This window comes from Hippocampus bargibanti, linkage group LG01 (assembly GCF_051943395.1).
Source record: "Hippocampus bargibanti isolate YZ-2025 linkage group LG01, ASM5194339v1, whole genome shotgun sequence".
Classification (NCBI taxonomy): Eukaryota; Metazoa; Chordata; class Actinopteri; order Syngnathiformes; family Syngnathidae; genus Hippocampus; species Hippocampus bargibanti.
This window is the reverse complement of record NC_142734.1, coordinates 9,986,905-9,998,631: the sequence shown is the minus strand read 5'-3', so window position 1 is coordinate 9,998,631 and position 11,727 is coordinate 9,986,905. Positions and strand designations below refer to the sequence as shown.

The window sequence follows — 11,727 nt, the reverse complement described above, 5'->3', positions numbered from 1 at the left end:
GCGCGCGCGTGTGTTCCTCAAAGAGCAAAAAAAGGGCACATTTGAACAGTGCAACAAAATGGCCGCCACAAAAAAAGCAGCACCCCCACCAAGAGTTGACTGTGTTCATCCAGCAGTCAATCGTATTCCAGCATCAAGTTGACGGCTTGTTTCTTCATGCAAATTTCCCTATTGTGGGACGAATAAAGGTATTCTGATTCTGATTCTGATTCTGATTCATGGCCGAAACGTCGTCGTCGCCTTTATCATGTTCGCTATGCTAGTTAGACAGTGTACCTTTTATTTGAAGGTAACCAATTTTGACCTAAGCAAAATTATTGGAATGGACATTTGCTAATATAATAAAATGCAATACAACACAAAACAACATTGATTTACATTTATCTTCCCGAAGAAGAGAATGTGCAACCAGCCTTATACTCATATTCACACTGTCCCACCATTCCAGGGTCTTTGCCAGGGCTGATAACAAACCCGCTATCCCCAGACTTCACAAACCACCCACTGTGTTCCACATAGAGGGTGAGTCAGTGGTTCCACCTCAAGGTCTTTCCTTTCACTCCAAGTTAGTCTTAACATACATATTTTGCCCTTCTTATTCTTGGAAATGCTACAGCCTTGACTAGGAAAGGATATTTTATCACTTTTATTTGAGCCAAGATAGACATAATGCTGTAATCTGGTGCTCAAATGAGGTGACACAAATATGTGCGAGAATTTGATAAGGCCTCTAAAAAAATATTTCAAGAATAAAATAAGGCAGATGTTAAAAAATCCAGGCATGAAAGGTGTTCTCTACACAGTATTCCACATAGACCCAAAATATTTTTAATTCTTTATTGTCTTTATTTAAATAAAGATTTTAAGATGAAAAATAGAGTATGGCAATAACAAATACACAATTAAGTCAATAATTTAAGACATTTTCAACTTCACTGAAACATTCGTTTAACAGGCAAGGAAAGATTTGTACAGGGCAAAAAAAGATCAAGAAAGCAAAAATATTTTTTATTAAGAAAACAAAAAACAATTGTGGAATAAAATAATGTCCGAGTTATTGATGTGTTTCCTTCGTTGTTCCAACATTCTCTTGCGTGCTATCGATTGATATAGTTAAAAATGGGGTGTTCCAGCCCAAACCACGTCACCTTGGCACATTTAATGCTACAAATGAAAGGTGATACACCCTTTTGCAAAATCATCCCTCCATCGTTGTCTAAGACAGGAACCCAGCGCACTGTTGCTAGGCAACATGTTAAATTCCAATGTTCTCTATCACCAGACAACTCCGGTTTTGTTGGTGCAGACCTACAAATCATCTGGTCCTCCATTAGCTTTAGCTGTCAGCAGACACTGATGCCAGAAAACTCAGGTGAATGCAAGAACAGCGACGGCAAGGGAAGACAAGGCAGAAAGGATTCAGGAGAAATGTAATGATCTATTTTTGTCGCAAATGTGTTTTGGGGGAAGTTGACAAGCAAGGGCGAGTTGGAAAAAAGTCTTTCTGCAAACAGGACCAGCCCATTTTGATGATTCTGCTCTGTTAATAGTGCATCACCTCAGGACGTCTGTGTTCATGCGAACAAGACACAACAGAAAACAGCCTAACCGACTACAGGCCAGGTTTTTTCTTAAAGAATCCTGAACAACAAAGGAAAGGAAACAATTGTATAAAAAGCAATGTTTCATGAATGTTTCTGGCATCTCAAGATGACGTGATCACGCTAAGCTCTCGAATCAATTCTTCTCATTAATGTCGCCATGACGCCGGAAGGCTCACGTGAGTGCTGAATCACATCTCATCCCTTGAGTTCATCCTCCCACTGTCTTTGCAAAGGAGGCTCTTCTTGTCAAACTGCTACTCTTGTTGCTACTTTCTGCTTTAATTCAAATGAAAAACAGCAAAAGGACAGTGAGGGAATCAACCGGTCAAGGACTGGGATTTGATGGGATCATGAGATTGCTTCCAGAGGCAAAGCAGTCGTAATGCGCATTTAACCTTTGCCAGTAACATACAGTATTAGGTACACCTGCACAACATGACCTCCAACTAAAAACACTGCTGACCCCCATAAGATAATGTTGATTGTCCGAATTATATGCAGAAATATTCTATAGATTGTCCCATCAGGGCTCAAGTCCAAGACAAATTTATGCGCCAAGGAAAGCAAATTCTTCCCCCCAAAAAATGAGAGGTTGAAACAATGCAGCCCGCCTTCCGTGGCATGATGGAGGTATTTGTGAGTATACCCTCCATCCACCCACCTTGCGGTGGGTGCTGGAGCCTATCCCAGACGTCTTCGGCATTAGGCGGGGAAAACCCTGAATTGGTTATTAGCCAATCGCAGGGCACACAGAGACACACAACCAGTCACTCTCACACTCACACCTCTGGACAATTTGAAGTGTTCAATCAGCCTCCCATGCCTCTTTTTGGAATGTGGGAGGAAACCGGAGGACCTGGAGTAAACCCACACGGGCCTCGGGAGAACATTCAACCAGGTCTTGAACTAACGACTGATATTTGTGAGAAAACCTCTGTGCTAAATATGTTTCGTATTTGCCTAAGTACAATATTTGCAACAGAGCATAAGTCTGTTCTACTTTTAATGTTTTTAACATATAAAAGATTCAATGCCATTCTTGAAAAAGTTTACTTGCACAAAAGTTACTCGATGCGGCCTGATGGTTAAATGATTCGCACATCGACTTCACAGTGCAGAGGTACTGGGTTAAATTCCAGCTGCAGCCTTCCTGTGTGGAGTTTGCATGTGCTCCCCGAGCCCATATGGGTTTTCTCCAGGTCCTCGAGTTTCTTCCCACCAGTGGCGGATCGTCAATGCGTGCAAGGCCTTCTCTGCTGGCCTAAAAATATCAGAATCACGGACTAATGTCAATTATATTTTGTCCATGAATTCTTGTGAAATAATTACAAATTGTCTTTCAACTTCCTTTCATTACTTTTCCCCTGTTGAACTGCTTCCAGATGTGTGTTTTCGTATTTAAGTATTTAACCAATGACATTTAAGCTATCATTTCTTACCAGGGTAAGAAATCCACCTGGACGCCTTCATAATCAATTCTGTGGGGCCTTGTCGCATGAAATGTATCGATCAAACTGTTGCTCTAACTAATCAGATTTCGAGTTGGCAACCCAAAAGCGGTACCAACGCCTTCGTCAGACTTTTTGCAAACTATGACTGGCTAGTCACTAGCCAATCATAGTTTGCAAAAACTGCCCTGATCACAAGCCACTAGTCACAAGAGCATACTGGCCAGAGATAGCACACTGTACCGGTGGTGAGCTGCATAAGCAAATATATTGTGTTGATTTAATAGAAGTTTTGACAACGCCATTTTCAAGATGTACTTTTCAAAAAAAAAAAAAGAAAAGAAATGGACATCATTAAGAATAGTCGCTAAGTTATTTCCTGGCTAATGGTACCCTCTATTGCATTTGTAGTAAATCACACCATACTTTTTTCAGTCTGGATTGATTCATAAGTTGCACTACTGAAGGCCTAGCAATAAAATCTACAGCCCGCAGCGTCCTACATACCAAAAATAAGCTTGTCAGGCTGATTATACACTCAAAATTGTCCCTAGTTGTGTGTGTGTGAGCACAAATGGTTTCTGTGTGCCCTGAAATTGGCTGGCAACCAGTTCAGGGTGTCCACGACTTGCTCTCCAATGACAACTGGGATAGACTCCATGAAAGCAATTCAGAGTCCTGCAAGAGGAAATTCAATTTATCCTCTGCAACACAACAAAATCACACGTTCAGGAATGCAAGGAGAGAGCTACCAATCTGAATTAATAACTCACATTTTTTGCTACATACTCACGAGATGGTGCAAGTGTACAGAATAAAGTGTCTGATGAACTGATCTCACTGCCATCCAGACAGATGGATAGCTCGAGTGCTGCTATTAAAATTCCAAATGGGTGATAATTCAGGTAATGTGTTTAAATGGAGCATTCGGGCGATCCACTTAGATCTTGGAAGACCTCTCTTACGGCAACCTTGCAAGGAATTTGGGCTCGGTGATCTGTCTCAGCAGCAAATGATCAGTGTATAGAGAAACAAGTGACAGGGGTTTTGGGGTGAAGTATGTAGTCTATTCGAAATCCACATCACTGTGCCGAACCATCAGCAGGTCCCTTGGCCTCATGTGCATCCACTCTGTGTTCACATTATGGTGCAGCTCTTTGACTTCTCCTTGTTGAAGGTGGAGGAGATGATCTCTGTCTTACTGGGCAGGTGTAGGAGTCTCTTGGAGAGACGGCGAACCGGACTGGGCTTTTCGGTCGGCTGGAGTTTGTTCATGCACGCCAAGGCCGCCGCACGGAAAACACTGTGGATGCTTTTCTCTGATGTGAAGGCAGAGCACTCCAGGTATGCCTCAGCTCCAAGCTGTTTAGCCCACGAACATCCCTGTTGTGATGCAGAATTACCCTTGATTGTTGAACCCCACCTACTCACAATTGAAGTAAAGAAGACAAAGAAAAGAGGGGAACTCAAACACACCTGCTCATGGGAGATTGGCGTCTGTTTCTGATTGGACAGCTCCATACGTGTGCACACATCTGTGCGCAGGTCTGTCTTGCAACCTATTAGGAGGATCCGAGTGCAGGGGCAAAAGTCCTGGATTTCTGCTTTCCACTACAAAACAAGGATGGATATATATATATATATATATATATATGTATGTATGTGTGTATTTACATGCAAACAGGGTCGGATATATCGATAGTCCCGGTTATATCGATATATAATATCGATATAACGAGACTATATATATATATAGTAATATATATATATATATATATATATATATATATATATATATATATATAGATTTGGCACATGTCATCGTCTAAACTTAGATTCACAAAGTGTTACCTTTTTCAGCGCACTGTCGACCGTGTCTGGTCTGCTGATGTCAAAGCACAAAAGCACTGCATCTGAGTCGCTGTAACAGAGGGGTCTAACATTGTTGTAGTATGGGGAACCTTAAAGGACAGGACAGGATGTTATATCATCGGATGTAACAATCTCCAAACAATAACCCATTCTCATGATATAAACCTTACAAAATATTAATCATCAAGATGTTGTATTATTACTTCTCCACAAGAAATGAATGGGCGACTAATTTTGAAATCAGTCAACTATAATCAATTGCTGTTCAAATGAGTGTAAAGAGGGTAACATAGTTATTGCAAACTCACAATGTTATTCATTACATATGACAATTTGACATTTTGGGACAGATTTTACCAAGGATCATGTAAATTGAAACATGATTTTGTTTCGCAGGTCACCTTAAATGACGTGCTAGGCTAGATCTGGCCCCCGGGCCTTAGGTTTGACACAGAAGGTCTATGCAGTTCACAATGGCATGTTTGGCTGGTTCTCGTTTCATCCCGAGTAATACAGAGTGCAAGGACATAACAGGGGACAGTACACTTAATGTTCATTTAAAAGAGCCTGAGATTAGCCAGGAAATCCAGTCTCAACACTGTACCGGCGATTGAGTCTCGTCATAGTCATATTAAGTGCAATTCTGAGGAGCGGAGTCCATCCTAAAGTGGTTAGCACCTATGGAACATTCCTGTCCATAAAATCTTAAATATTTTATTAAATAGCTAAATGACATGAACCATCATTCAGCTCTTTTATATGAACTATTTTAGATTGTCTAACAACAGTAGTAGAATCGTGGCCTCCATGGCGATGCTAAACAACAAAATAAATGTCCAATGCTTGCTCTCAAATTAATTCGGATTCAGATGCCTCCTAAATGATGTTATGCACATATAAACAGCTTTCGGTATGTTGTGGTAAGGTTTTGCTACGTAGTCGATTTTATTCTTCACATGAATTGTGTCGATCATACCCAAAGATTCAGTACCACTAAATATTGAAACAAGATAAATCGTCAGACTGGTGGACAGGTTGATAGCTATCAAGAGGTTATTTTGAGCCTCAGAAATGCTCTCTATTGTCTTGGCTTTGACCCACACTCTAATCTTCTTCTTTTCCTATATATATTTTCATATATATATATATATATATATATATATATATATATATATATATATATATATATATATATATATATATATATATATAAATATATATATATATATATATATATATATTGAGAATTGTATCAGCCGAGGACGTGTTTGGTAAATTCTCGGCCTCTGCAACATAAACACGATTCATACAACTCTGTCAGTATCTTCAGCTTCATGTAACACCCGAGGAATGATGTAAGGCCTGAGCAAGAGGAAGCAGAGAAATCGGAGAGGAGGACGATGTCTTACACCCACCATGACCCAGCTACACATAAAAGGGCCCCTGCCTGCCTTGAAAAAAACAAGCACACACACACGCGTTGGTTGGGCAAACATGAGCGAATTCACTGAACCGTGGCACAAACGCAGTGAATGAGTGGTTGTCCATGTGGAGCATAAAAAAATGTAACATTATGGCCTCTGGGCCTTATGGTTGCAGCAAGCAAGTGATCACAGGCCATAATGTACACAGACTGCGAACAAAAGCACAAGCATGTACTATCTCTATTGTCAGTAATAATGATATTTGGAAAGGAAAGCAATTAATGGGTGGAACTTTGCTGCCATGGTAAATAGCTTTTATTTGACGTTGACTGACTAGAAAGCTTTGGCTCAATTGAAGACAAAAATACAATACCGTTATTTAGCTGCAGAGAGCATAAGGTGTGAGGAGTTCATGAATATGTTTTTGCAGTCTCCCTCACTTGTGCCTTCTGTTCTCATAACAGGAGACAACACACACACAGACATAGACACACACTTCCGCCCCCTGATTAGCCCGGCCATCCCTCTCCCCGCAGTAAATCAAGGCTTCCGTATGCCAACTGCCGCGGGTCAAACTACTCCGAGCAGAATGCCGCAGTCGATGCTGTTATGAAAGAAATTCATCCGGGAGTGGATGCATTTGACCCTATTGATCTTACAGTATTTATATAACACTTTTCATTTGTTAGTATGCCATGCAATGCGCTTCACCCACTTCTGAATTTACATTTCAGCATGAGGAGGGGCTACAAACGAAAGCACCATCTAACACAAAGCGGCAAAACCTCTAAAATAATAATAATAATAATAATAACAATACCAATCATTGTGATAATTATATGAGGATGCTGTATTTTTTTTGCTCTGAATATCTTTGACCCTAGGGATGCTCATCAAAATGAAAACGTCAATTTAGAGTCATATATATATATATATATATATATATATATATATATATATATATATATATATATATATATATATATATATATATATATATATATATATATATATATATATATATATATATATATATATATATATATATATAATTCAAGGACAGCACATAAACTCAGTGGAGGTCCATACAGCTCAAGTACTATATATGCACAATAAAAACATGTCTGCCATCGAGAAGGAATTGGGGATTTTAAAATGTAAAACTACAGTACACCGCTGCATATTCACAGATCAGCAACCATGTGTTGTCATATCTGTATTTTTTAAAATACAATAAAAACATTTCAATTTTTGTGGAAAATGTATACTGAAAACCTATATCACACATAATATTTAGATATAAATATTTATCATTTTAAATTATATACATAGTGGCACGGTGATCGAGTCGTTATCGCATCGACCTCACAGTGCAGAGGTTCAATTCCATGTCCGGCCTCCCAGCATTGGATTTGCATGTTCTAATTGAACACTCTAAATTTTCCTTAGGTAAGAGTGTGGCTGCGGATGTTTGTACATCTTTGTGTGCCCTGTGGATTGCCTGGCAACTGTTTCAGGGTGTTCCCCGCCTACTAAAACAGCTGAGATAGGCTCCAGCACCCTTGTGTGGATGAAGTAATTAAAAAAATGGATAGATGGAATTATATTACGATATACATATACGGACATTATTATGGTTTTAATTAATCAAGAGACTATGAGTGTGCCCCTGTCAGTTACCCATCCCTGGAATACAGTCTGGATATCAGAACCACCACCTCTTCACCCCGCCTGACTGAATAATATGGGAATGATTTGAGTGAACACCCTGCACAACTAGAGATCTTAAATGGACATGCACACATTATTTAATGAACAATAAAAAATGACTGCCATATTTACCAGTGCAAGCAACGTTATTGGTTTAACACTGGGTAACGCAGAGCTTTATTTGAAACCCTTACTTGTCTCCAGGCAGACTGTCTCTGTGAGTACAACCCCAAAATCAACAATGGATACCAACCAAGATTAGTCAAGTAGTGAATGCTTGTGCTGAAATATCAGCGGTCACAAAAATGGCGACAAAATTAAGAAAGAAGAAAGAACATTTTACATATTCTTACCCGATGTGTCCCAAAGACTGAGCTCAACACAGAGGAGGACGATGTCTTACACCCACCATGACCCAGCTACACATAAAAGGGCCCCTGCCTGCCTTGAAAAAAACAAGCACACACACACGCGTTGGTTGGGCAAACATGAGCGAATTCACTGAACCGTGGCACAAACGCAGTGAATGAGTGGTTGTCCATGTGGAGCATAAAAAAAATGTAACATTATGGCCTCTGGGCCTTATGGTTGCAGCAAGCAAGTGATCACAGGCCATAATGTACACAGACTGCGAACAAAAGCACAAGCATGTACTATCTCTATTGTCAGTAATAATGATATTTGGAAAGGAAAGCAATTAATGGGTGGAACTTTGCTGCCATGGTAAATAGCTTTTATTTGACGTTGACTGACTAGAAAGCTTTGGCTCAATTGAAGACAAAAATACAATACCGTTATTTAGCTGCAGAGAGCATAAGGTGTGAGGAGTTCATGAATATGTTTTTGCAGTCTCCCTCACTTGTGCCTTCTGTTCTCATAACAGGAGACAACACACACACAGACATAGACACACACTTCCGCCCCCTGATTAGCCCGGCCATCCCTCTCCCCGCAGTAAATCAAGGCTTCCGTATGCCAACTGCCGCGGGTCAAACTACTCCGAGCAGAATGCCGCAGTCGATGCTGTTATGAAAGAAATTCATCCGGGAGTGGATGCATTTGACCCTATTGATCTTACAGTATTTATATAACACTTTTCATTTGTTAGTATGCCATGCAATGCGCTTCACCCACTTCTGAATTTACATTTCAGCATGAGGAGGGGCTACAAACGAAAGCACCATCTAACACAAAGCGGCAAAACCTCTAAAATAATAATAATAATAATAATAACAATACCAATCATTGTGATAATTATATGAGGATGCTGTATTTTTTTTGCTCTGAATATCTTTGACCCAAGGGATGCTCATCAAAATGAAAACGTCAATTTAGAGTCATATATATATATATATATATATATATATATATATATATATATATATATATATATATATATATATATATATATATAATTCAAGGACAGCACATAAACTCAGTGGATCCATACAGCTCAAGTATATATATGCACAATAAAAACATGTCTGCCATCGAGAAGGAATTGGGGATTTTAAAATGTAAAACTACAGTACACCGCTGCATATTCACAGATCAGCAACCATGTGTTGTCATATCTGTATTTTTTAAAATACCGTATATTTATAATTAGTAAAAAAATATATATTTGTTTTTCATACATTGCTGTCTTGGATTGGATTGGATTGGATTGGATTGGATTGGATATGCCTTTATTAGTCTCACAGTCTTCATGGATTTTACAGATTTGTTTTCAGTTTTTGTGGAAAATGTATACTGAAAACCTATATCACACATAATATTTAGATATAAATATTTATCATTTTAAATTATATACATAGTGGCACGGTGATCGAGTCGTTATCGCATCGACCTCACAGTGCAGAGGTTCAATTCCATGTCCGGCCTCCCAGCATTGGATTTGCATGTTCTAATTGAACACTCTAAATTTTCCTTAGGTAAGAGTGTGGCTGCGGATGTTTGTACATCTTTGTGTGCCCTGTGGATTGCCTGGCAACCGTTTCAGGGTGTTCCCCGCCTACTAAAACAGCTGAGATAGGCTCCAGCACCCTTGTGTGGATGAAGTAATTAAAAAAATGGATAGATGGAATTATATTACGATATACATATACGGACATTATTATGGTTTTAATTAATCAAGAGACTATGAGTGTGCCCCTGTCAGTTACCCATCCCTGGAATACAGTCTGGATATCAGAACCACCACCTCTTCACCCCGCCTGACTGAATAATATGGGAATGATTTGAGTGAACACCCTGCACAACTAGAGATCTTAAATGGACATGCACACATTATTTAATGAACAATAAAAAATGACTGCCATATTTACCAGTGCAAGCAACGTTATTGGTTTAACACTGGGTAACGCAGAGCTTTATTTGAAACCCTTACTTGTCTCCAGGCAGACTGTCTCTGTGAGTACAACCCCAAAATCAACAATGGATACCAACCAAGATTAGTCAAGTAGTGAATGCTTGTGCTGAAATATCAGCGGTCACAAAAATGGCGACAAAATTAAGAAAGAAGAAAGAACATTTTACATATTCTTACCCGATGTGTCCCAAAGACTGAGCTCAACACGCTGGCCATCAAGCTCCATGGAGGCGGTATAGTTCTCAAACACCGTTGGGACGTACGTCTGGAGAAGAGGAGGATGCCTTTATGTAACTCTCCTTAAAATCACATGTTCTCATTTGATTGCAGTAAGACCTGCATGCGGTTTATTGTATTGGTCTTTATTCACAATTGCCTCTTGCTTGAAAATAGACCATATCGATAATTTTACAGACAGACTTTTTGGGCAGCCCGTGTTTTTCTAGAAATGTATGTTCAACCTGCAGGTGTCAAAATCAAAGAAGCACCTTTGACACATGACGATACTGCGCCATCCCTAGCCCAAAATCACAATACGATGTTCTTTGTGATTAAATGTATTTCGACTGGAAATACTGGTAATTTTCCAGTCTTTTCAACCAAAAGGGAGCATAAATACATTTCTAAAGGAAATGTTTTTTTCTCTTTAGATGCGATAAGATGAACAACTCAACCTCAATTTACCATTTGCAAATACGTATTACCAAGTTTTGAGTTAAGACTTAACATGTTTGATTATGGAGACAAACGGTGTATGTGAGTGATTAAAAAAAAACATATTTCTGCTCCCACCACAATTTACCTCAAAAACGGGTGACAACGGTGATGGCTACTGATGTCGCTGATGCTGATGATGCCGTGGTGCAGAAATAAATCTCTTACCTCTGGGTAGCAGTCCTTAGCCAAGACTTGAAGCATGGCCGTTTTACCGCATTGGACATCCCCAACCAGCACTAATTTGCAGCGCGCTACAAAAGGCTGCGGGAGGCGTCTCTCCTTCATGCTGGGGATCGATGATGGGATAGTTAATCAGCAGCGTCGAAATAAGACTCAACGCGTTCTCAATACGCGCAGGTGTGGCTTCGGCGTCTCGTGCTGACGCTGATCGGTGGCAAAGATTTTTATATCGTGACGCCAACCAATGGGCGCTCAGCGTAATACAGACATGCTTGCGCGAGGGCTCTTGTGCAAAAAAAAAAAAGACTTATCGACTCTTCGATGGTTCAGGGTGAGAATTTCCACATTTATCTTTTGCTTAAGATTCAGCAAAGAATTTTTGCACACTGCACTAAAGGCAA

At 39.7% G+C, this 11,727-nt stretch overlaps 1 protein-coding gene across 1 annotated transcript; it reads right to left on the bottom strand.

Moving 5' to 3' along the window:
* Positions 1-840: 840 nt before the first annotated feature.
* Positions 841-11,523, bottom strand: LOC148903026 (rho-related GTP-binding protein Rho6-like). The gene is made up of 5 exons (XM_088995024.1): positions 11,312-11,523; positions 10,607-10,694; positions 4,904-5,013; positions 4,529-4,663; positions 841-4,435 (listed from the first exon to the last, which is right to left on the bottom strand). The coding sequence occupies exons 1-5, from the start codon at positions 11,429-11,431 to the stop codon at positions 4,190-4,192; spliced, it is 699 nt and encodes a 232-aa protein (XP_088851150.1). The 5' UTR covers positions 11,432-11,523; the 3' UTR covers positions 841-4,189.
* Positions 11,524-11,727: the final 204 nt, after the last annotated feature.

What these genes read in the sequence shown, in the direction of transcription:
- LOC148903026 (XM_088995024.1), bottom strand. Translation starts at nt 11,431, where the DNA reads ATGAAGGAGAGACGCCTCCCGCAGCCTTTTGTAGCGCGCTGCAAATTA. An exon ending in CAGTCTTTGGGACACATCGG is followed by an intron (nt 5,014 to 10,606) that starts GTAAGAATATGT and finishes CTGTCCTTTAAG; the next exon opens with GTTCCCCATACTACAACAAT. An exon ending in CGCCAATCTCCCATGAGCAG is followed by an intron (nt 4,436 to 4,528) that starts GTGTGTTTGAGT and finishes GCATCACAACAG; the next exon opens with GGATGTTCGTGGGCTAAACA.